Source organism: Epinephelus fuscoguttatus, linkage group LG4 (genome assembly GCF_011397635.1).
Source record: "Epinephelus fuscoguttatus linkage group LG4, E.fuscoguttatus.final_Chr_v1".
In the NCBI taxonomy this organism is placed as follows: domain Eukaryota; kingdom Metazoa; phylum Chordata; class Actinopteri; order Perciformes; family Serranidae; genus Epinephelus; species Epinephelus fuscoguttatus.
In genome coordinates this window covers 43,702,424-43,729,707 of record NC_064755.1, presented here as the reverse complement: position 1 = coordinate 43,729,707, position 27,284 = coordinate 43,702,424, and the positions used below count along the sequence as shown (strand labels likewise).

Below are 27,284 nucleotides of genomic sequence, written 5' to 3'. Positions count from 1 at the left end.
TGTGCTGAAAACGCTGAGTCATTTAACTGGTTGTATATGAACATGCACAGCGCCTTCAAAGGAACACCTGGGTAAACAGAGCAAGTTGATAATCATGTTTGTGGTACCTGTTATTTCTGACTGAGGCGTTAGTGTTTGTGGAGCCTGCTCAGACGAGGAGAACCTGACTCTTGAACTTCATGGTGCAGCCCTCTTGTGGCTCCTGGCTTAGAGACTCTGTTCTCACATGGACAGCTCAGACTAACAGCATGCAGGTTTTACTGCTTTTAGATCAATTACATTCAGTTAGAATAAAGGTGATGTCACTAATTTTCATGTGCCAATCAGTTTGGCAACATTTGAATCAAAAAGTAATGAAGGTCATGTGAAGGTATTTTGTCCATATCACTCCAACCGTCCTGATGATGAAGATTAGCTCAGGTGTTCAAATTTAATAACACACAATTGATTGTTGCTTATGTAGTCATGAATATTTATTGTAAATTAGAAATACTTGAGATGTGAAACAGTTTTCAGAGGCGTTGAGCTTCTGTTGACATGAAATACTAATGTCTGCAAATGAATGAACAGATCAGGGCTGGAGCGATTCATCGGTGTAATCGTCGCCAAACATTAGGCTTTAAACAGCTACACCACAGTCACATGACTTCAACGTCGCCACCACAGCAAGGCTGTAAAGCCGTGTAGGCTTAATTAGCCACTTGTGAGCAACCGACTTTTTAAGACACATAGAAAACTTCAAAATTCATGAGTGGGATTGTGGATCATTGACTTGACACATCGATCCAGATCGATGTGTCGCGACACCCCTAATATGTCCTGATGCGTTTTATGCTGTAGAACGAAACAAAGGCAGCAGACAGGACACTCACACACTACATTGAAAGCTCCTGGCAATTTTAATTGTGCAACGTGCAACAGGATTTGACAGAGCCTGCCAAGATCACTGTTAGATTGAAACGTTTCACAATTCAAATTGTTGCTAGGAGCTTTTTCATAATGATACACTGCCTGTGGGTTTTGTTTCTATGACAACAGTATCGTGACATTGACGTCAACATGACACTACGTTACACTCACCAGCAACATCCGCCGCATCCAGTGTCCGCCGGCTGATCTGCTCCCACAAATGGTCTCTTCTGTTTTTGTTGTGACAGTGACCCAGCGAAAGGAGCCGCAGTGACATCACCAGCGCATCTCTGAAAAGTTCAGAGATTTTCAGTAGAACTAGGAGCACTCGAAGTGGCTGCGCAAAGAAGCAGGAGCGCTCTGACTAAAGACACTGAGCAACGCTTTTTCTCTGACACTCTCTCCTCATTAGAAACGACTGAAAAATGACGTCAGCACTGAGAAAAAAATGTTACGTGGACACAGGCCCTTGGTCTGATTTTTAGATCCAGTACCTGTGATGCTGTGTTCGCACTATGAGCAACAGCGTGACCAGAAACATTATCGCCCCATGGCATCACAGCACATAAAGCTAGCATAGCATCAGCTGACTGCACTAAATAACACAGGACCACAGCTAGAAATAAACACACATTATTGGTTGATGCTTCAAAGTGTCATTGGAGTGCTTTTCTTTGTAGCAGGCCACCAGTATCAGGCATCGGCTTGTAGCTTCATGTCACCGGCTTCCACTGAAAATGACTTGAAGCCTGTTGCTGTGTCGCTCGTACTGTGAAGACAGCATACAAGTTTTTGGGTGTGCATACCCTCCACCCTGCTGTTACAACAAAATGTTAAAATCTCTTGTGTCAACCACAGACTTGATTTCAGACGTCGAACCGGAAACCCACTGACTTGGAGAAGAGGGAACCCTTAGTGATAAAACACAAACTTAACTCATTCCTGCAGCACTCTGTTTAAAAGATCATTTTCAGTCTGAGGTTGTGTGACTATGTTTTCTGAAGTAAACATCATGAAACTCAAGGTCGATGACGCCTTTTGTTTCTCTGCTGACAGTAGATCTGTGTGTGTGTTTCCAGGACTCTCCTCTGAAAGCCGTCCAAATGTTGTGGGTCAACCTCATCATGGATACCTTCGCTTCACTGGCTCTTGCCACCGAGCCGCCAACCGAGTCGCTGCTGCTCAGGAACCCGTACGGTCGCAAAAAGCCGCTTATTTCCCGCACCATGATGAAGAACATCCTGGGACACGGCGTATACCAGCTCACCATAATCTTCACCCTGCTCTTCTTAGGTCAGTGAACGCACCACAGCTTCATGGTCTGAAGCAGAGTCACTCAATTTAAAGTCCCCTTAAAAACCCCTTAACTAGTGTAAAAAACATGAATCATAATTACAACGTTGTTACTAATTAATAGTTTATTTATTATGAAAGAGTAAGTGAATAAAGTTTAATATGAAGACATGGAGAGAGTGGGTTGATTTCTTTACCTGCTGATAAGTCTTTGACCCTCCGTCTCACAGGTGAGAAGCTGTTTGACATCGACTGCGGCAGGAACGCCCCCCTCCACGCTCCGCCCTCTGAGCACTACACCATCGTGTTCAACACGTTTGTCCTGATGCAAATCTTTAACGAGCTAAATGCACGCAAGATTCACGGCGAGAGGAACGTGTTTGAGGGCGTCTTCAAAAACCCCATCTTCTGTTCCATCATCCTGGGAACCCTCCTCGTACAGGTAACCTGTGAGGGGCGAGGTGATCGTCACGCCTGGTCAGCTTCACAGTGTAAAGTGACGAAGGATTCCCTGCATGATGTCGTCTCTCTTCCCTCCTGTAGATCGTCATCGTTCAGTTTGGCGGCAAACCGTTCAGCTGTGTGAGACTGACCATTGAGCAGTGGCTGTGGTGTTTCTTCCTGGGTATCGGCAGCCTCCTGTGGGGACAGGTGAGACACTTTTACCATCATTTTGATAGCAGACAGGAAATGGTGGGAGGTGGAGATGACCTCAAAAAAACTCAAAACCCACATTTGCTACTAGGTCGATTTCTGGATTTGCTGGTCCAGTCCAATGTGTGAGCTTAAACCTGTTTGATTTACAGGCTGAACTGGTCTTTGTTGTTTTGTTCTGGCAAATTAAAAAATAGCCTACATCATCAACGTGTGCTGACGGCGCCACGGCCACTTGTATTGCGGTAGTAATACATTTCTTGTGATGACGAGCTGAGACATGGCAGAGTTGTATCATGTTCACAGTGGACACAGATGCACCCGGATATGTTTAGTTGCACAGCCGCCTCTTCAGCAGTCGCCTGGTTGTTCACGCTAGAAACACATTTCTCTGCACTGGTCAGCAAGCATCTCAGCTCCTCTGCTCTTTGACCATTTATGTGTATTTTCTTGACAGATTCACTCAGGCTTGTGGAAAAAATAGACCAGACTATCACTGCAGATCATGAGCCGCCCGCAGTGCTCCCTGCATGAACAGCCCCAGTTGCTTAACATGGGCAGTGAAAGGAGGCGAGCAGCGCTCCACGGAAAGTCGTCACGATTCATAGCGATTGCGTGTCCAGTGTGAATCCATTGTTAGTCTCTCAAGAAAAATAAATCTGCACAACTACGGCAACATTTTGTTTTTTAAGCTGATGAAAAAAGGCGTCCATCTGTCTGCAAGCTGAAATTTGTCTATTCATTTAAAACAAAAATTAAAGCGCTGCAATGGACGAGAAATAAAGTTGACATGAGGAGTTATCTGTAAGATACTGACTTATTTCACTACAAATACTAAAATAAGGTATGTCTTTCACGAGCCACAGAATAATTTGTTCTATGAATATGTAAACAGTGTATAAATTAAATTAAAGAAGACCTTCTGTTTTTAATCACAAAAAAACATTTTATTCCATTTCTTTTTATCAACACTTGAATTTGTGCGTTTTCATAAAATCAATTCACATTTAGATTTTGTTCTCATTTCCTGACGTCAGTTTAATTGTATAAATGATAATAATGAAAATAATATTCTCTTTGAGGTACAGCAGAACATGGTGTCACGTTCAGAGTTCTGTTGACTCCGTCTCCTCTGTGGTCATCTTGTCCATCAGCATCTCCACGGCTTGCACAACCATAAACTTTCAGCATTTTCGTGCAGTTTACAAGCTGCAACATCTTCTTCAGTTTCTGGCAGGATCTTCTTCTTCATTTGTTTTTGGACACAGCAGTGCTGCTCTGTTTCACAAGATGTGTAACAGCACCTCCTATCTTATAGCAGTGAAAACACAGATTGCTGGAAAATCTCATTAGTGGCAGGGAAAGAGTAGTCTCGCCACCAGACAATCAGAGATCTCCGCCTTCTGATAGTCTGGGGACACTCCTTTCTAAAGTGTGTTTAACACACCGGAGAAAACGGCCGGCAACAAAGCAACGCCTCTTGCATTTTTGAAAATGACACGCCCTCCCGGAAACGTGCGCTCCCCCTTTTCTCATCTGCAAGGAAACAAACACACAGAGAGCTTGAAAATGGATGCCGAGAGATTTACCTCCGTTTTATCAAACGTGTGCTCAGTCCACAAGATTGTGGAAATGAAGGACTTACAGCGACTTGAGCCATTTTGTACCGCTGCATGTGATTCTAGTCGGACTATGTTTACGAGCACAAGAGTTCAGCGAGCCACCGAAGGACCGCCCTGCGGATTTACTATTGGTTCTGCAACGTAGGGAGTTTTTTTAAACTCTGAAATTGTATCCGCCCATCTAAACACAAAATCAGGGAGAAAGACATCAGTCTTTAGTTAAGCAAAGCGTCTAAAGACTGACTTGTGAGTCTAGGGAAAGAGTTGTCTCCAGTCTGATCACTGGCACACAGCTGATCGGTGCATGGTTTGTTTACATGTTGTAACTGTTAGAGCGTTTCCTTAAAGGCTGCAACAGTGATCCAAACAGCTGAAAGTAGCAGCAATGGGAGTCAGTCAGAGTTTACATCATCAACAAATTAAAACTGTGACAGGATCAAATATATGAAACAGGAAGTTAGAGATAATAACCAGGTCCTCTCTGCAGCTGCTCGTCATCATTAGAAAACTGTCTCCAAACCTTCAGGTGGTCTCAACATGTAAACATGTTCAGGTCACAGAGGTGTTGCGATGGGGCGTCGGTAGCGTAGTGGATAGTGCCAGCGCCCCATGTAAAGAGGCATTGCCTCGCTGCAGCGACGGCGGGCTCGAATCCGACTTGCGGCCCTTTGCTGCATGTCAGTCCCCACTCTCTCTCTGTCTCCCCATTTCACTCTCTGTCCTGTCATTAAAGGCAAAAAGCCAAACAGAGATGTTGAGAAACAGGAAGTGCTGCTGTTGTGTCTGACTGACTGTGTCATGTTTATGTCGGTCCACCTCTTAGCTGGTGTCCAGTGTTCCCACTAGCTGGCTCAAGTTCCTGAAGACGGCGGGTCACGGCACGCAGCAGGAGGAGATCCCTGAGGAGGAGCTGGAGGAAATGAAGGACCTGGACGAGATAGACCACGCTGAGATGGAGCTGAAGAGGGGCCAGGTGCTCTGGTGCCGCGGCCTCAACCGCATCTCGACACAGGTATGGCTTCACCTCCACCTGGGTCCTGTCACATAACAATGTCCACTGTGACGATGTGTTCAGACTCTCCACCTCAGTGGAAATGATTCAGGAAACGTTTATCAAAACAAGCAGGATGAGCCTCCTGAAATCGTTCCACATATGCATCAGTTTTGCATAAATCATTTCAAATGTTTGTTTCTGAGTCCAAACAAAAGTGAACAGGAAGTTTAAAAAAGTAATCCACTGGATTAAGTACTGCAGCTAATGGCAGAGGGGCCTACTTCAAAGCCAAACAGCTGCGGTTTGTTTCCATCTGTGAGGCAGAGGATTTATTTATTCTAATCTTCTATGGAGAGTCAACAGAACTAACTGCAGTGTAGTGGTTATCCAGTGGACTGTCACTTCACTTTGATGGTTGAATTAGAGGCAGAGTTCACCGATCAGGAGCTGAATCAACAGCCAGCAGAGGACCGACCTACAAGACAACGTGTCCCAGTAAACCCGTAGTGTTCAACAGCTGACTGAAACTGCGCTCACACATGTTCACACAGGCAGTTTTCTGGCTCCTGCCTGAAATTTAAGTTGAATTAAATTTTAGTTGATGAGTATTTCTCAATTGTGTAACAAGAAATGATGAACTGTCATCGTCATGTTTAGTTTGTATACGTACTGTATGTACTGTACATGGACATTGTGGTCTGCAGGTCCTTTAAAAAGTTAAATTACGTGGTAATCAAATCAGATAGAACGAGAGAAGTGCTCTCAGTACAGTCAGGCAGCTCCTGTAATTCTAGCAGACGCAGCACAGCGTTTTGACAGAGCCATGGCGTGATGCGCAGAACAGATCGATTTTTCCTGCTAACAGGCACTGTATGTGAAATATAGATACAACATAATTATGAGGAGGAATTTATTTAAGCACAGCAAAGAAGGAAATATCAATAAGCACAACTAAAATGGTCAAAAAGAAAAACTACATCGTCTGCTTAGAACAGATATCACGGAAAATGACAAAATTAACAAAATCTCGGCATCACAGAATCAAAGGAGTCCTGAAGGGTGTGACGTAACACAACAACGTCAGTGTGACATAGATCATACACATCACCAGCTCTTTAGATACAATAACAGTGACATCACATGTCAATAACAATAATTTACCGTCCCTTTTATACGGCGGCTGATCTCGTCCTCTGCTCAGAGGGTAAGGAGCTCCGGGACCTCATTGTTTTTCCAATTTGTGGATATTTTCGGCTGCTGCTCTTCTTTGAGTTAGACGCTAACTGCTATCAGCTACTCTTTAAATCTCCCGCCGTGAGTCACAAAGGAAAGTCCCCAAAAGGAAAAACGACCGGAATTTTCCATTAACACTAAACTCCAACTGTTTCCTCCTCTTTCAGATTCGTGTTGTGAACGCCTTCAGAGACAGCGTGTCTCCCTACGAGGGTCTGGAGACGCCTGAGTCTCGCAGCTCCATCCACAGCTTCATGAGCCACCCTGAGTTCCGCATCGAGGACTCGGTGCCTCAGATCCCCCTGATCGACGAGGTCGATTGCGAGGACGACGCTCCAATCAAACGAAACTCCCTTGTCCTGCCGCCGCCACTGACCGGGCTGTCCACCCTGCCGACTCTCCCGTCCTCACCCAATCAGAACAACACCATGGAACGCATTGTCCAGCTGCCTGGTCTTGGTCCGCCCAACTCAGCGGGGCTGCCTCCGTGTCCCGGGAGCCCTCTGCACAGCCTAGAGACTTCACTCTGAAGCCCAGAGTTCTGGTTCTTCAAGAGAATGAAAAAAAAACACTTAAAAAAAGACTCACCTGATTGGTCCTCGTCAGGAGCTCACCTGCTGGGTTTTAGAATCCAGGAAGCAGAAATGTTTCCAGATGTGTCTGTGGCTGTGTGCTGAGCGGCGGCAGGAAGTTCACACAGACTGATGTTTCCTTCTTTATTTTAATAGACATGGACTCTGCAGTTGTTTAGGAGAAGAGTGTTTGTGAGGTGATCAATAATCTGTTTCCGATGTGTAAATATTGATGTTGGTGTTGAGACGTAGTCACAGCTCACGACGAGTTCAGGTTAATTTGTGTCGAGGTTTAATTATCGATCTGTGACTGAGATGAGTAGAGTCAGTCAGCTGTAATGAGGCGGGGGGGGGGGGGGGGGGTTACTCTTCAAAGACGTGTTTGTAGATAGAACATTTATTTTATTTTAGCATTTTGTAAAAAGTTTTAGTCGTTTCAACGTTGTTCGTTTTAAAAGGTGTAAAAAATAATTAAAAGTTAAAAAAAACACCTCCAGAGTAAAATGTTTGTGACGCAGCTTCACATCGGAGAGACGATCTGATGAGTCCTCTTCTTCATGTCAACCTGCTGAAGCTCCACCTCCTTCACGATGAATATATGACATCATAGATCCTTCATCATACTGTGCCCACAGGAAGCTCTCCCACTGCAGTCTGAAATAATTCACACTATGATGTTTGATATTCACTGAGACACTGGACTCTTTTTATTCCAGAGTCGATCATTAAAAATGTTTTCAAATCAAAGGTCTCTATCTGAGAGTAAAGAACCTGCAGTGAAGGTGGAGCTGGCTCAAATTTAACGATTCAACAAAGATGTTTCAATGATTTATCAGTCAGAACGTCGCCATGAGAACTATTACTGACTGAATTAACGAGACTGAAAGTCCTAATTTTAATTCACAAAGCAGCATTTCTAAATTTCAGAGAGTCTGTGCTGAGCTGGGTGTCGATTAACGATAAACTACACGGGTGGTTTGTGACTGTACAAGAAACAAAAGTTCTAACATTTTGAAATAATAAAAAAGTTGGAATATTAACATTAAAACTTTACCAAAAAAAACAGTGTAATGTGAGCACAAAGTTAGAATTTGACAATTAAATAAAATCTATATTCTCGTCAAAAAACTTGACAGAAGCTGCCAAAATCAAAAACAAATGACTCAATAAATAAATGTACCAAAAATAATTAAATTAAATTAATTAAATATAAATGTAGGCATTAATTCATTAATAAAATCATAAATAAGTTTAGGTCAATAAATTAGGGGTGAAATGTGAAATGAAAATAACACTTAAATAAATTGAAAATTAAATGTATAAAGTGCAAAAAACATTAAATGTAAAAAAAAAGAAAAAAGGAAACATCAATATATGTCATGTTTTATGTTATAAATTCATGCTTACATTTATTTTTCATTTCTTTGGTAGATTTAATGGCATATTATTTATTTATTCATGATCAAAATCAATTAATCAATGCCTGGGATATTTATTTATTTACTTAATTATTCATAGAATCTCTTTTGTGGCAGCTCTTGTCCTCCACACAGGAACATGGAATCTACCTGAAACAATAATTCAACCCAGCCTTCTGTGTTTCTGGTGGACTGTGGAATGTTCCTCACTTTACCTCCGCTGAGACACAGTGACAGAAACACACCTGTACTGCTGAGGTGGAATGTAACTGAGTACATTTACTCAAGTACTGTACTTAAGTCCAAATTTGAGGCACTTGTACTTTACTTGATTATTTAAATCTGATGCCGCTGTGTGCTCACACTCCACAACACGTCAGAGGAAGTCCTGCACTCTTCATGTCGGACAGGAGAGTTACCTGACAGGTGACGTCAGCTCCCCCTGGTGGAGAAACCTGAGAATGACTTCCTGCTCCACACTGCCGTGCTGCTGAGAGGTGAAAACAGTTGTGCTTTAAACTGAACTCAGGTAGCTGTAAAATAATTGTTTATCAATTATATTGTTTATGCATAATCTGTTTTATGTCATTGTGAAGATTTATTTTAATTTACTTTATTTGAATCAAACTTTTAAATCGTATCTTAAAGTATATAACCCAAGGAAAATATAATGTACTGTATTTATATTTATATTGTCCTTGATATTACCCCAGAAACCGAGTTGTGGGCTACAATTCCCACAATGCTGTTCACTGTGCCGTCATCTGGAAGAGATGCTGAGGGCAATAAACAAATCTAAACCAACTTCTCCAGGGAAAGATCAAGTAAGCTATAGTATGCTGAAGCACTTAGGAAAGAAAACGCTCAAGGAACTGTTAAAACTCTATAACAAGGTGTGGGAAAAGGGCCGACTACCAGCAGTGTGGAAGGAAGCAGTGGTAATCCCAATAAGGAAACCAGGGAAAGACCCAGTAAAACCATCTAGCTACACGCCAATAGCTCTGACTTCAAATATATGCAAAGTAATGGAAAGAATGATTACAGAAAGGTTAACTTACCAGCTGGAGAAGAAGGTAAGATAGCCAACTATCAAAGTGGCTTTAGAAGAGGGAGGAATACTATGGATCCAGTGATAAGACTAGAAACAGAAATAAGAAAGGCCCAAGCAAACAAAGACTCAGTTATTGCAGTGTTTTTCGATATTGAAAAGGCATATGATGTGATGTGGAAGGAAGGCCTGCTGATAAAACTATCTAAGATTGGAGATGGAGGGAGAGCCTTTAACTGGATTAAAGATTTCCTGTTTGGAAGGAAAATTCAAGTGAGAATCGGGAGAGTCATGTCAACACAGTATGTGGTGGGGAATGGAACGCCTCAGGGGAGTGTGATCAGCCCATTACTGTTCAGTTTAAGCATTAATGATGTGTTCTCAAAACTTCCTGTAGACATAGGCAGGTCTCTGTTTGCCGATGATGGAGCTCTGTGGAAAAGAGGCAGAAATATTGAGCATTGGAAAACTTCAAGGAGCAGTCAATCAAGTGACTGACTGGGGATATGACTGGGGATGCAAGTTTTCAACTGCAAAAAACCCAAACTGTGTTCTTTACCAGGAAGAGAATCAGAGAGGATGTCAGGTTAAGAATGTATGGGGAAGAGTTGGAAAGGGTGCCACAATTTAAATTCCTTGGTGTAGTGTTGGATGGACGCCTGACATGGTCAGGCCATGTCACCAGGATAGAGGAAAAGTGTAAAAAAGTTATAAATGTGATGCGTTGTGTGGCTGGAAGAGAATGGGGAGCAAGTTGCAGAGCACTCCACAGGTTGTATGTTGCATTAATACGATCCGTGCTGGATTATGGTTGTGTGGCATATGGGTCAGCAGCTAAGAGCCATTTGAAAAAGCTAGATGTCATACAGGCACAAGCTTTACGCATCTGTTGCAGAGCTTTTAAGACATCACCAATTCCTGCCATACAAGTAGAGATGGGTGAAGTGCCTCTGGAGTTAAGGAGAAAACAGCTGATGGCCAATTACTGGGTGAATTTGAAAGAGCATAGAGCTAATCACCCAACAAGAGAGGTACTACAGGACAGCTGGGAGAATGAGAAGAGCACCAGGGAGCATTTTGCAAAAGTTGGTAATAAAATAGCGAAAGAACTGTCTATTGAAGGACTACAGATAAGCCCACCAGTGGTCTACCCAGCAGAGGCTCCATGGAGACTAGTGTGTCTGAGAGTTGACATGTCTCTGCTGGAAATTAAAAGGACAGGGAAGAAAACAGTTGATTTACTGAGTGCATTTAGCCACTTGATAAATCAAGAATATCAAGACTTTGTGCAGGTGTACACGGACGGGGCGAAAAATCCAGACACAGGTGTAACAGGATTTGGGGTGGCGGTACCAGGAAAAGGAGTAGGTATTTATAGAAGAACAGGTGATGGACTAGAGGTGTACACAGCAGAGATGGTGGCGGTGTTGGTGGCATTAAAATGGGTGGAAATAACAGCACAAAAGAAGACGGTAATATGCTCAGATTCTGCATCAGTTCTTGAAAGTATCACATCATTTCACTCCAACAGCAGGCAGGACATTCTATATCAGGCTCTGCACACAGTCACAAGAATACACAGAAAGGGGAGGCAGGTCACTTTTTTTTGGGTGCCAGCACATGTAGAGCTGCAAGGGAATGAGAAGGCAGACAAGTTGGCAAAAAGGGCACTGAGAGCAAATAGGGTTGAAATGCAAGTACGCATTAGCAAGGCAGAAATGAAAAGTGTAATTAAGGAAAAAATTAATCAGAAATGGCAGAGCATGTGGGGCAGAGAGAGCAGAGGAAGACACCTGTATCAAATCCGACAAAATGTTAGACCTTCAAGGATTGCTGGCAAAGGCAGGAGAGAGGAGACTGTGATAACAAGACTAAGGATCGGACACAGTGATAACTCTGGTTTGTGTGAGGAGTGTCAGGAGGAGGAATCAGTAGAGCATGTAATTCTGAGGTGCAGGAGGTACGAAACACAGAGGGAGATGATGAGGAGGGGGCTGGTGGATGCAGGAGTAAAGGAAATATCACTAAAAGGATTGTTGGACATGAGTGACAGGTCTCAGCAAAGGATGCTATTAGAATGTTTAATCAATCAATCAATCAATCAATTTTATTTATAAAGCCCAATATCACAAATCACAATTTGCCTCACAGGGCTTTACAGCATACGACATCCCTCTGTCCTTATGACCCTCACAGCTGATCAGGAAAAACTCCCCAAAAAACCCTTTAACGGGGAAAAAACGGTAGAAACCTCAGGAAGAGCAACTGAGGAGGGATCCCTCTTCCAGGACGGACAGACGTGCAATAGATGTCGTACAGAACAGATCAACATGATAAATTAACAGTAATCTGTATGACACAGGGAGAGGGAGAGAGAGAGAGAGAGAGAGAGAGAGAGAGAGATGCAGGTAATGACAGTAGCTTACAACAACATTAATGAAAGTAATAATATTATAGTTATGGTTCTGGTTACTGTGGTACAATATGTTGAAAGTATGTATTAATATCTGGCAGTATACATGTGTGACAATAATCATATGTGTATAATAACAGAAGAAGTATGACTAATGACTAATGATGGCAGCAGCAGCAGGAGGCATCTGGCAGGACCACGGCAGCAGCACAACCACACACGTCACGCTGTCCAGGCACCGCTGTGATATGAGTTAATCTGAGAGACAGTGGAGCACAAAGGCTCCGGAGAAGAAGCCGAGTTAGTGACATCCAGAATGGCCGAGTTAGCAAGATGCAGTAATAGGATACGAGAGAGAGAGAGAGAGAGAGAGAGAGAGAGAGAGAGAGAGAGAGAGAGAAGGGGCCCGGTGTATTATAGGGGGGTCCTACACAGACTAGGCCTAAGTCAGCCTAACTAGGGGCTGGTACAGGGCAAGCCTGAGCCAGCCCTAACTATAAGCTTTATCAAAGAGGAAAGTCTTAAGTCTAGTCTTAAATGTGGAGACGGTGTCTGCCTCCCGGACCGTAACAGGAAGATGATTCCACAGGAGAGGAGCCTGATAGCTGAAGGCTCTGGCTCCTGATCTACTTTTGGAGACTTTAGGGACCACGAGTAACCCTGCGTTCTCAGAGCGCAGTGTTCTGGTGGGATAATATGGCACTATGAGCTCTCTAAGATATGACGGAGCCTGACCATTTAGAGCTTTATAAGTTAACAGTAGGATTTTAAATTCAATTCTGGATTTTACAGGGAGCCAGTGCAGAGAAGCTAAAACAGGAGAGATATGATCTCGTTTCTTAGTTCCTGTTAGTACACGTGCTGCTGCATTCTGCATTAGCTGGAGAGTTTTTAAGGACTTTCTAGAGCTACCTGATAATAGAGAGTTACAGTAATCCAGCCTAGAGGTAACAAAAGCGTGGACCAATTTTTCTGCATCTTTTCGGGTCAGGATAGGCCTAATTTTCACAATATTACGCAGATGAAAAAAATGCAGTCCGTGAGGTTTGTTTTAAATGAGAATTAAAAGACAAATCTTGATCAAATATTACTCTAATAATAATAACTCTAATAATCTAATAATAACTAATATTTAAGGAGTACGGGGTTGTTTAATAGGATCTGAGGAGTCAGGATGAGGAGTGAGAGTCAGTGAAGTAGGTTTGTTGTGCAGGTGTGAATGCTTGTATATGGGTTGAGCAGAGCCAAAAATCCGTAGTGATAGGGGGCGGTAATGCACCAAAGGGATGGATGCCAACCGCCGTAAAATCCGAAGAAGAAGAGAAGACTGTGCCGTCATACACTTACAACCAATGGCTGAGGGCGTCGGAGTCACGTGACCAGCAGCGCAGCGGATTTGAATTGTTTGTGTGGTTTTGTGTTTTCGTGTCGCCGTTTGAAAGCTGAGAGGAAAACAAGGTTTGAGAGTTTTCAGAGGAAGTTAAGGTTTGTAGTTTTAATTACTTTAATTAAACTGTGACGCAGGAGCCAAACGTCATGTTTAAATGCTCAGTTCAAAGCTAACATCAGTTAACTTTTCATACAGCTAACGTTAGTGAGCCTGCGGGTTAGCATGCTAACCTTGAAGTTAACGTTAGCATGGCGACTAAAAGTCCGTGTTTAAACTCGCCGTCTCTTCGCTGTTTGTCTGAGTCTTGGTGTAAAACATTGTTCTTACGGTTAACGTGTCGCTGCAGGTCTGATCCGGATCAATCAGTCCCCCACAGAGAAGAACCAACAGCGGGATGGACTGTCGAGCTAACAGCGGTGGGTCAACACTCACTGATCCTGAGTCAGCGTTTGTGCACAGATAACACCGTGACCGTGGGTTTTATTAACTGTGTTTGTGTCTCTGGACAGATCTGTTCCTACTGACCGATGAGAAGTTTGACTTCGATGTTTCTCTGTCACCTGCCAGGTAGGAAACACCTGTTAGTGCCAGAGTGTTTGTGTCTGTCCCTCTCTTGTTCCTCCACTTTTTAGTTTCGGCGTCATCTCCTCCCTTAAAGGGAAACTTCAGCCAATTTGAAAACTTAATACATTTTATTTCTAGAGGCTAAGACAGTCCAGAAATATAATTTAACATGACCAACACTCTCCTCAGTCCAAAAACTAGAGTGCTGACACTCATCATAAAAATCATAAGCCCTGTTTCCACCGAGCAGTTCAGTTCCAATTTTTTCTGTTCCCACAGTGAAAGTTGTGGATGGTACCAACAGAAGCGTTCCTCAGCGTCCCCATGTTTGGTCCCCCCTCTGTTGGGGTACCTAGCACACAGATCTGGTACTAAAAGGTGGAGCTGTGAACACTGCAGTCTGATTGGTCAGTAGAGGACGGTCACTCTGCTCAGGGCTGAGTTGTGTCTGGTTTTGAGGCTCATGTAACCACTGTTCATACTGTGGAGAGTTTTATTAGTAAACTGTAACTATAAAATGAAAGGATGTTTTGCTGCCTCTCACAGCAGCTGGAGTCTGAGAAAAAATAACTTCATTCACTGGGCCGACTGCCGGCAACTTTTAAGGTGGAACGTTAACTTGTAATGTTACTCAATGCATGAGTTGATGACGTGAATCCATCAGCACAACTTAAATTTCACTGTGACAACTTTGACCATCACTTTAGTTTTTATATGACACACACTTTTAGTGATGAGTGGATCTTCAAACGTTTATATATATTGATTTCAACTGGGACGGCATATTTCCCAATCTTCATTCAAAGGAAAAAAAGTATTTTAACTGGTGAGTTCTATAAAGTTTGACATTTCAACATGGAGGTCTGTGAGGATTGACTCTGTTTTGGAGCCAACCTCAAGTGGCTGTTAGAGGAACTGCAGTTCTTGGCTTCATTCTCAGCCCTGCATGTTGCTGCTTGGTTCAGATATAAGAGTGTCTCAAGTTTGACTCTCAGTTCTCTGTGTTGAATCATCACTGCTGTGAGCTGTTCATGTTCCTCTCAGTTGTGACGTTTCTCCGTCTCCTTTGCAGCTCCAAAGGTGATGAAGATGAAGATGAGGTGTTTGTGGGTCCGGTCAGCCACAAGGAGAGGTGTATCTCTGTAAATGTGGCGTCTCGGCTTGAGGACGGTGGTGGTGATGTGCGGGTGAGCTGGAGTCCGCTGAGTGGAGATCAGCTGGAGGCTGTGTGTCAGGAAGCCCACAGACTAGCCAACCAGCTGCAGTGCAGTGAGGTGAGCCAGCCACGCGGCAAGGACGACAAGACCAGCAATACGACCACAGACACGGCAGCTGACAGGGATGAGTTCGTCCAGGATGCCGAGGCCAAGCTGGGTGTGCTCGATCAGACCGCCAGGGTGCTCAGTCCCATCAAACGGCAGACCTTCTGTGTGCAGGACAGTCCCATGAAGCAGCTGCCTCCAGCTGTCCAGCGCCAGCTGCTGAGAGGAAGTAGCGCCAACACAGCTTCATCCACCCGCCCTGCCAACATGACTTCATCCACTCGCCGCGCCAGCACAGCTTCATCCACCCGCTCCGCCAACTCCGCTTTATCCACCCGCCCCACTGCCAGTGCCAGACTCAGCACCTCCAGCCCTGTGGTCGGGGTCAAGCCTCAGCCCAGGACTGGGCTGCGAGGAAAAGCCCCGCTGGGCGTTGGCATTGTGCTCCCGAGCAAACCGGCTGCTCCAACAACTTCCTGTTCAGCCAGCAAGAGCAAAGTGGACAAAACCAGACTACAACCACCGGGCAAAGTAGGAGAGGAGTTTGTTTTTTACTTTTCAGTTCACAGGTGAAACCGTCAGTCTGTGTTTGGTGCCATCAGGTGTCAGCCCGTAACAGCACATGTCTCGTAGGACTTCTCCACTGCAGGAAGTCACAAACCTGTAACCTAGTTCTCCCTGAACCTGAGCTTTTAGACCGGCTGGAGTCTTTGTTATGAGGTCATTCTTCTGTTTTCACTGTGTTTAACCACAAATCAGAAGACGGTGCAGCTGAAGAATTCAGCAGAGAACAGATGATGATGTAAGGTTGTCCTGTTACTGGAATTTCTTCTATACGGCACCTTGAAAAATACTCATTTTCAATACCACAGGAAAAAAAATTGACATCAAGGGCATACAATTAATTTTTTCAGTTAAAAGATAAATATAACAGGGACACAACATGACAGCGACGACTTGTCTTCTCATGGTCAGTGGCAGAAAACAGCAGAATGACTGTAGGAAACATTAACAATAAGACAGAAAGAAAGCGCAGCTGGTGCCTGTGTACCGATGCTGCTGAAAATGAGTATTGATACATTGTATTGATAAATCAATATTTTTGTCAACATCAATGTAGTGTTTGGTTTCACTGCCCTGCTACTATCCATTTTACCTGAACTGGAAAAAGTAATTAAAGCACCTTAACTTTAGTTTCCCAAAGTACTCGTCCTCAGAGCAGAACAGTGGAAACAAAAGCAGAACCAAAGATGATGGCTGCATGTTAAAAATGACACTGTTGTTTTACAGGGGATTATGTACAGGATTTCTTGACTGTGAGGAGTTGCCAGGCAACCAGCAGGGAACCCAGGAACTGGCGGCACCAGCTGGTCTTAACTAAGCCTGGTCCTTACTGCTAAGTCATTTAGACCAGTCTTAAGAGAACTTTACGTCAGTTGCACCAACTCAATTTAAGCCTAGTCTGCTGACCAGCTCATCTGCTATCTTGCTTGATATTAGCGGGGCACTTGTCACCTGTAAATGTTTGTTTGGTCGCCCGTTCAACAAGCTGAGGCGAGGACACGACGTGTTTAGGTTTGTGTGTTAGCTTGATAAAAAGTAGACTGTAGCAGGAAAGCTAACGTGTTTAACTTTTGTGGCTCTTGTGTGTCAGGCTGCTGATGTATAGAAACAGTTGAGATTTTGACTTCACACCTGCTCCTGACTGGGCGTCAGATTTACGCCTGGTCTTGGTGAGAAGACGGCTTAAGTCTAGGTGGTGCAACCAGCGTAACTCTGACGTTGGACTTAAAACGCTAATTTACGACCCACGTAGTTTAAGATTAGGTGTAAGCCCTGTCGGTGCAGCTGGCCCCAGGACTTTGTTTTGATGTCATGTGTCGGCTTGTTTTGTCTTGTTTCAGGCCGTGGGAGGTTGGAGGCGGAGCCCGTCCTCTCGCTCCTCCAGCAGGGCGGGGTCATGTGAGGATCTGCTCTCCGATTCAGCGAGCGTGGCATCTGACATCAGTGACTCCTCCCTCAACTCCAGCATGCTGGGAAAACGCACGCTAGCTCCGCCCACCACGGTAATGCACCTCTTCAAAACTGATCCAGGGCTGGGTTCAGCCTCGTTTATTAGCCAAAGTTTATTTGAACAGAACCGGTGGTGCGCCAACAGCCTGTTGTGTTGAGGGGGATTTATACTTGTGCGGCAGATCCTATGCCATCGCCTTCGCACGTGGCCTGCGCCGCTGAGATCATTTATACCTGTAAAGTGGTGTGTCTGTGTCACTCTGCAGTTACACCTCCAAAACAGAGGTTTCTGTGAAGTGCTGTAAAGTTCAGTTGATTTAAAACACATTAAACACACATTAAACACACATTAAACATGGCTTAATAGAGACAGTTTCAAACACAAGTACACAAATCAGCTTCACTATAACTCGCAGCATTCACAGATAAACACTTGTCTTTATCTGGACACATTTTCCCCACCAATACAACATGCTAATGTTATTAGCACAAGTCTATTGCATTTTACATTGTATACATTAGCCTAGCAATTATCAGAGATTTCCTCTGCTCATATGAAGCCAGGATAAATCACACACAAGAATTAAAATGCTATTTTAGTGGAGGCTTTATTGTCTTCACAATTTATTGTTTCTTATCTGTGAAATTAAAGCAGATAAAAGCAGGAGGTCTGCGTAGCAGCAACGCGTCGTTACATTTCTGGGGAGGTGCACATCAGGCTACGGTGTAGGGTATGCCCTAGACTCTATGTTGACCCAGATCCTACAGCGTAGGTACGGCGTCCATTTACCGCAGAAGTATAAATTCCACCATACGCAGGTGCACTGCCTTTTAATACGCCAGGGTTTAATTCAGTCTAATTAAAACAGGTTTTATTGGTATGGGAAACACCTTTACATTGCCAAAGCAAATGTGAAATAAAAACAAAAACCATGTATATAAGTAAAGATGTACCAGAGTTTGGTTTATATACACGTCACCTCTGACACACCCACCAAAGGAGAGAAAACATACCTTAAAGCCTGCTACACACAGTTTCACACTGTTTTGAAGAAACATGTCGTTCAACCTGGAAACCATAGCAAGGTGGTGCACACAGTTTTGACACAGAGCGTAGCCCAGGTCCACCTGTTGGACAGATTCAGTCACTGCAGCCGCACACATCAAATGAAACTGATTTTAATTAGGTGCATTATTGTGAACATCCTGATACAGTGTGGAAATAAGTGATAACTGATCTCTTCTCTGTCAGAGTGCTGTGAGGAACCTGTCAGGTGTGAAAGCTCCGCCCCTTCAGAGGAGGAGGATGACAGAGAGCAGGAACACGTCATCGTCCTCTTCATCAATGTCCAGCTTCAACTCCAGCATCTCTCTGTCCCCCGCTAAAGGTACGCTCACTTTAACCTAAACATCTGCTATGTGTCTGTGTTCCAGAACGCAGCAGGCCTCCAACAAACACACGTTAACACATAACACGTATCCGTCCTGTTCGTGCCTCCGTCTGCACAGTGATACGATTGCGAATGTAGTTTGGTGGAAAGAAAATGGTTCCTACATGAAACTGCTCACAACAAGGGCTGTAGATTATCTTAAGTAACTGGGTCATGATTTCTGGAAAGAGACATCGATGCTGAGTTTTTCAAATGTAGTTTTTGGTGCTTTGAGCACCACAACCAGAGTTCCATCAAGTTCCTTTTATATTTGAGAGAAGACAGACATCTCTACGGCTGATATCCCCAACACTCTGCAACCACACCAAAACTAGATAGTGGACTAATAAATAGCATTAAAGTACGACGAATATGTGTTTTTGATTTGACTTTTATTTGTAACAGAGGATGTTTACACCATGGTTTCACTACTTTTACTGAAGAAAAAAGTATGAGTATTTCTTTCACCTCTGCACAGCTAACGGACCGGTTACTAGGGCTGCCCACAACTAAGAATTTTCCTTGTCGACCAATAGTCGTTAGTTAGAGCCATTAGTCAACTAGTCGGCCACATGTTTATGATGTTAATATAATTAGTATAGTGTCAGTAACATTGTTAACACTGTGCTACATTACAGAGAAATACAAACCATACTAATGAACCTTCATTAATATAGGCCTATATTTTATCTCCAAGTGCACGTCACACACTGAGCGAGCCGCCTGTTAATGACGCTGTGGGCTAATGGGCATGTAGCTACTTCCATGTTTCACATGATACGTCATGTTTGTAGTCGACCAATGAAGATGAGTTTACATATCACCTTGGGTTCGTCCTTCACCTTCTCAAAATGATCCCACACTTTGGATTTCCTGCCCGACATGTTATTAACTAGCCTGTGGAATAACCGCAGGTACCAGCCCTGGAAATTAACCTGACTCCTGTCTGACTGCTGAGCGTGGTCACTTCCTGTGTCTGTCCTTTCACATTAAAGTCACACATGGTCCAGTCATATAGGTTTGGATTTATTTTTGATGAAGTGCAGCTCCAGCCTCTTTTTTTTTTTTCCTGTGACTGATCAATGAAATCATGCTGACTAATGACCTTTCTATTAGGAGCAGCCCCACCTGTTACCTGTTACCTGAGCAGCTACCTCAAACCTAACATCCACCAGCTAACTGCTAAATGCTAACTTAACAACAATCAGCTGCTAACTAATCAGCTAACTACCCTGCTCTCATCATCCAATCAGAACATGCAGTAGTACAGGTGTTTTGTCTCCTCTCAGGTAAACTGAACTCCTCTATGAACCGGAGTGTGAGCGCCTCCACTGGCCCCGCCCCCAGCAGCATCAGTAAACCAACAAATCAAAGCAGGCCGCGCCGCTCCACTGTCTACGCCACCGCAGAGCCAACGTCCTCCACTGCTGGCCGCCGTTCGCTTTCCGCACAGACCAGGAAGCTGTCCGAGGTGGAGCGTGTCAAAGCCACTAAGTCCACACCGCTGAAGAAAACTGAGGCCACGCCCCTCAAGCTGACGCCCAGCAAGAAAGTTTTGGAGAGGTCCGCCTCTATCCCCACCTCGACCTCAGCCCGGACACAGAGCGGATTGAAGACCAAATCCAAACCAGAGGCTCTGGTCCTACCGACACCCAGCGGAGGAGTCAGAGGAGTCCGACCAGGAGACGGTAAGAGTGTGTCTGTTAATGTCTGTTGACTTGTCACATCTGTTTGTTTCATCGTGGGGTTCATTCAGAAAACAGTCTGTGCGTGTTCAGTCATCTTGGGTCACAAAAACAGACGCTGCGTTCTGAATCTCACACTTTTTCTTTTTACTTTCAGTACGTACTGTTGAATGGAGTATGTGTACAATCGGGACCCACCCTGAACTTTGACCCTCTTCTCGTATGCTCTTCTTCTCATGCTCATATATCCATCGCAGTCCATAGCGCAAAATCGAAAACCTTGGAACGCAGCTTTTATCACTCAACATTACCTTGAACTTAAGCTACTATTTTCTGCCGTTCCCAGAGGTCTGGTGAAACGGTGTTAAGAATCTGGGTTGTGGTTAAAAACACAGAAACTGTCCCAGCACATTGCCCCACATATTCATTTATTCGTGGCAGCCCGCAATGATTAAGACATCTGCTGCAGCAAATAGATTTTCTACTTCAGAGCCTGACCGCTTATTGGAGCGCTATCGGAATATGTATATATGTTATACGTTATTTATAGCACCACACTGTCGGAGGCCTACTCAGGGCAAAGACGGAGCAGCAGAACGTCAGGCACGTTGAAAGTGAAACTTAACCGCTCACGCTAATGGGTCTAAAAGTTTGCAATCACCTGTAGCAGCTGCTCCTCTCACCTGTCGCTCTGATCTGATCCGCTCCCCCTACTGTTCACAAACTGCTGGTATAAAAAAAACAGAGCTCCGCCTGCGCTGCGTTCATGGACCAACAAAAACCTCACATTTAGAGAGAGGACACAGAGTCAGTACGTTTACATGAAATTGGGGGGAAAATTATTAAACCGACTAAAACCGGGCTTTTATATCCCTGTAAACATGTTAGTGTGAGTGAAATGGTCCTGAAGTGAATTTGTCACAGTGGGACTAACACATCAAGATCATGTGACTCCTGCATGTATACAGTCAATCAGACCCAAACTGGCCGAGGCGCTCTGAGCATGCTCCACAGTTTCCGCCCCGGGCTTTGACCCAGAAGTCCAATAGCATTAAATGTGTAAGAGAAGAAGAAGCCGGTAACAACATGGAGAAATCTACATCCAGAGCTGTGACTTTTTGGACGGACGAGGAGACACAGTTCTGTGTGTGCTGCTGTGACAAACACAACTCTGGAGGATATTTACAATGGCTGCATGTTATTGTCAGTTTTTGAATTTAACATGCCAATGATTACGAACAAAAGAGCTGCTAAGCTAGACTTGTAGAGGTCGACCAGTTTATTGGTTTGGCCGATTAATCGGCGCAGATAGGACTTTATATAAACTATCAATAATGGTGGAGCGGGGTTCAGATAGTGGCCGATAGCTGTAACCTCCTCTGGTCATGTGGATACGGCTGTAAGGCTTTTGCACAGAGTATCCCACATGCAAATAAATGAAAGTGAACTAATGGAGAACAGCTTTACCTCTGTGTTCGGGGCATTATAAGGTTGCTGGTTATAGGATTGTGCTTTCTCTGATTTGCTAGCAAGTATGGTCGGTATAGTTTCACTAGAATTAAGTAGCAAGCCACTAGCAATGTGTGTGAAATTAATTTCTGGCTGATATTGGCTGAAAATGAACTATTACAATCAGCCAACGTGTTTTTTCTTAATTTGCACAATGAACCACCAGCAGATGGGCCGTCACCATAAGAGCATGCATGTATAATATGATGTTAATTCCACTACGGAAGAGACTTCATGATCGCTAAAATTAGGTGGGGAAAAAGTGGATATATCAGTATCGGTATCGGTTATTGGTCAAATGAGTTGTTCTACATCAGCATATCGGAGATCTGCAAAAAATCCAATATTGTGCATCTCTGTTTTTGATTTAAATCTTTTGGTTTAAACTTTACAGTCTGAGTGTTTGACTCTCTAAACATCATGTCTGTCTCTCACTCTCTGTCTTTGTGTTTCACCTCCAGACGCCTCAAAGATGTTGAAGCCAAAGAGGCTGATGTCAGTGAGCAGCATGGACAGGTACATGACATCACACTCCACTGCTGTACTGCACCACCGTCACTGTAAACGTGTTTCAGCTGCACATTTACATCATTCATGTGTATGAAAGTACCTCAGATTTACTGGCAGCTGGATTTGTTACAGACTTTAAGCTCTGCAAATTCTCATTTCTACTACTCTTCTGTGAATGAAACATGTTCGCAAACAGCAGAACAGGTCGCCATGTGTGGCCGCCTGGGCGTGTTGAGTATACGGGTGATTAAATCTCACCAGTGTGCACGTACTCATGAACAGGTGGTTTTCATCCAGTTAAAAACTATCAACCAGGGAATCTGCAAAAGTTCACAGTATAAAGTTTGAGAAATATTAGATATTATAAAAAGTTCTTGGTATTAAAAACACACCCTCACTATCTGTCCTGTCGCTGTGTTTTCAGACGGAGGTATTTTTTGTCAGGGTTGAAGTTTTCTGACCATCAGGTGTCTGACAGATTAGTGATGTCATCAATAAACCCCTTCCTCTTGTGTAGTCTTCCTCGGAAGGCCTCTGCTGGTCCTCTGACGCCCTCTGCTGGCAGCTGCAGGTCACTGCAGGCGAAGGCGCGCCGTCCCTCCGCCCTCCCCACCCCAGTGAAGCGCAGGATATCCGCCATCCCCGTTGCCACGCCCTCCAACCAGACCCGGACCACCAGACCGCCACCCACCTCTGACTCCGCCCCCGCCCCCACCCCAAACCCCGCCTCGGCCAGGAGAGAGAGAAGCTGCAGGTGAAATGTTTTAAACCTCTGCCAGCCAATAGGAAAGCTGCTTTGATCTCGAAGCGGGCGGTCCTACTGCAGCAGATCACCTGCCTGTTACCATGACGACACATACAAAGGTCTCATTTTGTCTCTGTGTTGTTGTTTTTGTGTAGCCCCGCCCCCTCAGAAACACAGGAGGCGGAGCCTGTTGATGCCCCTGAAATCCAGCCCTTCTGTCTGGAGGAGGAGGAAGAGGAGGAGCAGCCCCCTGCTGTCCCACCCAGCCCTCCACAGCCCGACCAATCAGAGAGCACAGATACCGAAGCACTGAGTCAGGGTGAATCAGAGCCCGTCAGGAACCTAATTGAACTGGAAACTACAGAGGAGAGCAACAGCAAGACACAGGAGGTCAGCAATACCACATACATATCACAGTAGTGCACGCAACATGTGAGCTGTCACGTGATTTTCTGCGTGCACGTAAAGCCCAGTTCAGACCAAAGATCACAACGAGACAAAACTGTTTTAGTGTCAGCGGTGTGAACTGGCCGGTCTGAGCTCCACTCAAGCTGGCTGATGGTGTCACCTGACACTCAGCTGGTCAAATGCCCAGCAGCTGGTTTTAAAGCACGTCACCTGGTTCAACAGCCAGTCGGCTTGTAGTGAAGTCCGCTGGTCAAGTAAAATGACCACAGACGGCATGTTGGCTTGCTGCAGCAGGTGCTCCGTCCCCACCGAGCCCTCTGTTTCCGTCCTCACGGTGTGCTGGTGTCAGACGGTGGGTCGCTGCTGCTGCTGGCTGTATGTGCTTATGCCCCGCCCACACACACACACACATTCTCATTGACTGATGAATTGGCGCTGGTTATTTATATTATTGTGGCGTATTGATTATGAATACAGTCCATCTGATGCTGGTTTTGTTTCATCACTCTAGCCAGTATCTCACTATCACTATCCTCATTCAGAGTTTAAGAAGCTACAAATTATATTCAGCCACAAAATAAGTCTGAAAAGCTGCAAATCAGAACGAAGTACAGAGAGTTGTTGACTAGAGATGATACACCGTCTCATGGTGGTCACTTCCTGTCAATGTTACAGATCAGAAGCACAGAGAGTCGTTGACTAGAGATGATATGCCGTCTCATGGCGGTCGCTTCCTGTCGACGTTACAGATCAGAAGTACAGAGAGTCGTTGACTAGAGATGATACGCCGTCTCATGGTGGTCACTTCCTGTCGACGTTACAGATCAGAAGCACAGAGAGTTGTTGACTAGAGATGATACGCCGTCTCATGGTGGTCACTTCCTGTCAACGTTACAGATCAGAAGCACAGAGAGTCGTTGACTAGAGATGATACGCCGTCTCATGGTGGTCACTTCCTGTCAGCGTTACAGATCAGAAGCACAGAGAGTTGTTGACTAGAGATGATACGCCGTCTCATGGTGGTCACTTCCTGTCAGCGTTACAGATCAGAAGCACAGAGAGTCGTTGACTAGAGATGATACGCCGTCTCATGGTGGTCACTTCCTGTCGACGTTACAGATCAGAAGCACAGAGAGTCGTTGACTAGAGATGATACGCCGTCTCATGGTGGTCACTTCCTGTCAGCGTTACAGATCAGAAGCACATAGAGTTGTTGACTAGAGACGATACGCCGTCTCATGGTGGTCACTTCCTGTCGACGTTACAGATCAGAAGTACAGAGAGTTGTTGACTAGAGATGATACGCCGTCTCATGGTGGTCACTTCCTGTCGACGTTACAGATCAGAAGCACAGAGAGTTGTTGACTAGAGATGATACGCCGTCTCATGGTGGTCACTTCCTGTCAGTGTTACAGATCAGAAGCACAGTTGCACAATGGCACAATGTAAGTGGTTTCCTGTTTCAACTCGTCTGTTCACAGATCTGTGGTCTGGGCTTCACACAGTGGCACCACTGAAGCGTCCTCACACCAAACATTCTCTCATGTAGTGAAAAACACATTTTTAACTGATAATGTCGTGGTACAAAAACAGGACACTGACAGGAACGTGACGAAAAACTCCAGGCATTGATCTGTTCTCCAAAGTCCCCAGATCCCAATCTGGTCAAGCATTCGTGGGACATGCTGGTACCCCAGATTTACCCCTGATCCACAGTGGGACCTGCTTGGATCAGACTTGATCAGACTTGGCTCTGACCTGGCGAGGCACGGACACAGGACCTCCGGGGGTGTCCTGTTGTGTCTGGCTCCAGGGCGTTGGGAGTGGATCTATTGAGTCCTGTGGGTTGTGAGGTTGGGTACCAGCATGTCCCACAGATGCTTGATCGGATTGTGATGTGATGAATTTGGAGGCCAGGTCGAGACCTTGAAAGTGCTGTTGCCATGACGGGGCAGTACCTGCTCTGTCATGGTGTTTGGGTGGGCAGAGCAAGTCAAGAGGCGTCCATATGAATGCCAGGACCCAAAGGTTTCCCAGCAGAACATTAGATGGTAACAAGTCAATCAGTGTCATTCTCCTCACCTGTCAGTGGTTTTAAAGTCTTGGCTGATGGGTGTGTATCTGTCCTCGTGCTGCTGCAACGACCAAACTTCCCCGCTGGGCATCGGTAAATCTTGTGTCATCTCAGAACCTCAGAGATCTTCATCACTCAGACCCTCTCTCTGTTCTCTCCTCTTCAGGTTCTCCTGTTGGATCTTCCAGCTCCGACTCTGCAGCCTCAAGAGAAACTGCTCATCGACTTGACCAACACCCCCGACCTGATCCGGACCAGCAGCAAGACCTGCACCACAACGCAGGTAACTGACACCTCACCTGGTTACATCCAAGGAAACAATAAAATGTAACAGCATGAGGTTACAAATAATGTACTTCCAGTCTGAGTCTGTTTTTATACAGTAACAGCTGTTTTTAAACAGCAGTGTTCCTCCAGCCTGTCACAGAATCCCTTTAATTTATACTTTAAAAATCACTTAAATTTATTATTAACAATGATTTAGGTTGTTTGTTTTAAAGGAATCAATACTGGATAAATAAAACGATTATAAATAAGTATTTTAAATAGATTACCTGTAAAGTTTAAGAGGTTTTTAAGGGGTAAACACCCCCTTAAACAACTTGTGTAATTAGGTAGAAGGGTAAATGTAATTTTAAGAATTCTTAACAAGTTAATTTAACTATTTTTTGTGGGAAAAACAAACCAGACACAAATGATTTGTATGTCCTAAAACACGTCTGGAGGAGAACCTTAAATAAGACCTTTTTCCAGGAGTTTCCAACCTGTGTGTTTTGTTCCAGCAGCTGATCGACCTGAGCTCTCCGCTCATCAAGTGGAGTCCAGAGGACAAGAGAGAGAACAACGCTCCACTCATCAACCTGTCCTTCTGATCCAGATGGATCTGAGGGTCTCTGCAGTGAACTGGACTCAGCAGGTTTCTGTCCCCAGAGACTGATAAATATAATCCAGTTAACGACAGAGTTTTAATCAGAGAACTGAAGCAGAGTGTTGTTTTTAGATGATGAAAATATTCAAAGGTTTTCTGCACCTGATTGTACTTTTATTTGTCTCCGTCTCGCTGCTCTTATTGATGTCTGAATAAATGTTGTTAATGTCACTACTGATAACGTCTGAGCTCCTGTGTGTCCACGTGTTGCTGACTGCAGTCACACAACAGAGAAATCTGATTGTTCAGAAGTATTTCTGCGTTCACTCAAAACCAAACTAGGAAGAAAAAAAACACTGAATCATAAATCAGGTTAAAACTGTAGAGAACATGAACACACATGAAACGGTGTGTTGAGTGCAGATGTGGAGACTCTTCAGCACAGAGCAGTTTTTTAAAGTCGATCAGCAGACTGACATCGTCTCAACATGACGAAGCTGCTGGGAAATGAGGGCCCCGGGGCCGATAAGTGTAAAGCCACTCAGAGTAACGCTTTGGTCTTAAATCCATCCTAAGGTCCAGCAGCGTGCTGCTGCCACCAAGAACAAACAATCTGCTCACTTAATCTTTATAATGAGAAAATATTCTTGTTTTTATGATTTTTCATGTT

The 27,284-nt window shown here is 44.5% G+C and overlaps 2 protein-coding genes across 3 annotated transcripts in view; both read left to right on the top strand.

Moving 5' to 3' along the window:
• The window catches only part of LOC125886737 (plasma membrane calcium-transporting ATPase 1-like), a 49,402-nt gene extending 41,841 nt beyond the window's left edge, over nt 1–7,561 (top strand). Inside the window, exons 17-21 of the mRNA XM_049573029.1 lie at nt 1,989–2,202; nt 2,433–2,644; nt 2,746–2,853; nt 5,302–5,490; nt 6,873–7,561. Coding sequence (XP_049428986.1) covers nt 1,989–2,202; nt 2,433–2,644; nt 2,746–2,853; nt 5,302–5,490; nt 6,873–7,235 — 1,086 coding nt within the window. The 3' untranslated portion in view covers nt 7,236–7,561. The remainder of the gene's footprint in view (nt 1–1,988; nt 2,203–2,432; nt 2,645–2,745; nt 2,854–5,301; nt 5,491–6,872) is intronic.
• A 5,990-nt stretch (nt 7,562–13,551) lies between these two features.
• Nucleotides 13,552–26,845, top strand: gtse1 (G-2 and S-phase expressed 1). Of its 2 annotated transcripts, none has more exons than XM_049573034.1 (12): nt 13,552–13,641; nt 13,893–13,962; nt 14,056–14,113; nt 15,183–15,903; nt 17,277–17,438; nt 18,638–18,773; nt 20,105–20,503; nt 22,471–22,525; nt 23,037–23,273; nt 23,420–23,654; nt 25,913–26,029; nt 26,532–26,845. In XM_049573034.1, exons 2-12 carry the CDS (start codon nt 13,941–13,943, stop codon nt 26,616–26,618), a joined length of 2,229 nt encoding a protein of 742 aa, XP_049428991.1. In that variant the 5' UTR covers nt 13,552–13,641; nt 13,893–13,940; the 3' UTR covers nt 26,619–26,845. The 2 variants fall into 2 exon arrangements, with proteins under 2 accessions (XP_049428991.1, XP_049428989.1); XM_049573032.1 differs by having other exon boundaries at nt 26,529–26,845.
• The last annotated feature ends 439 nt before the right edge of the window (nt 26,846–27,284 follow it).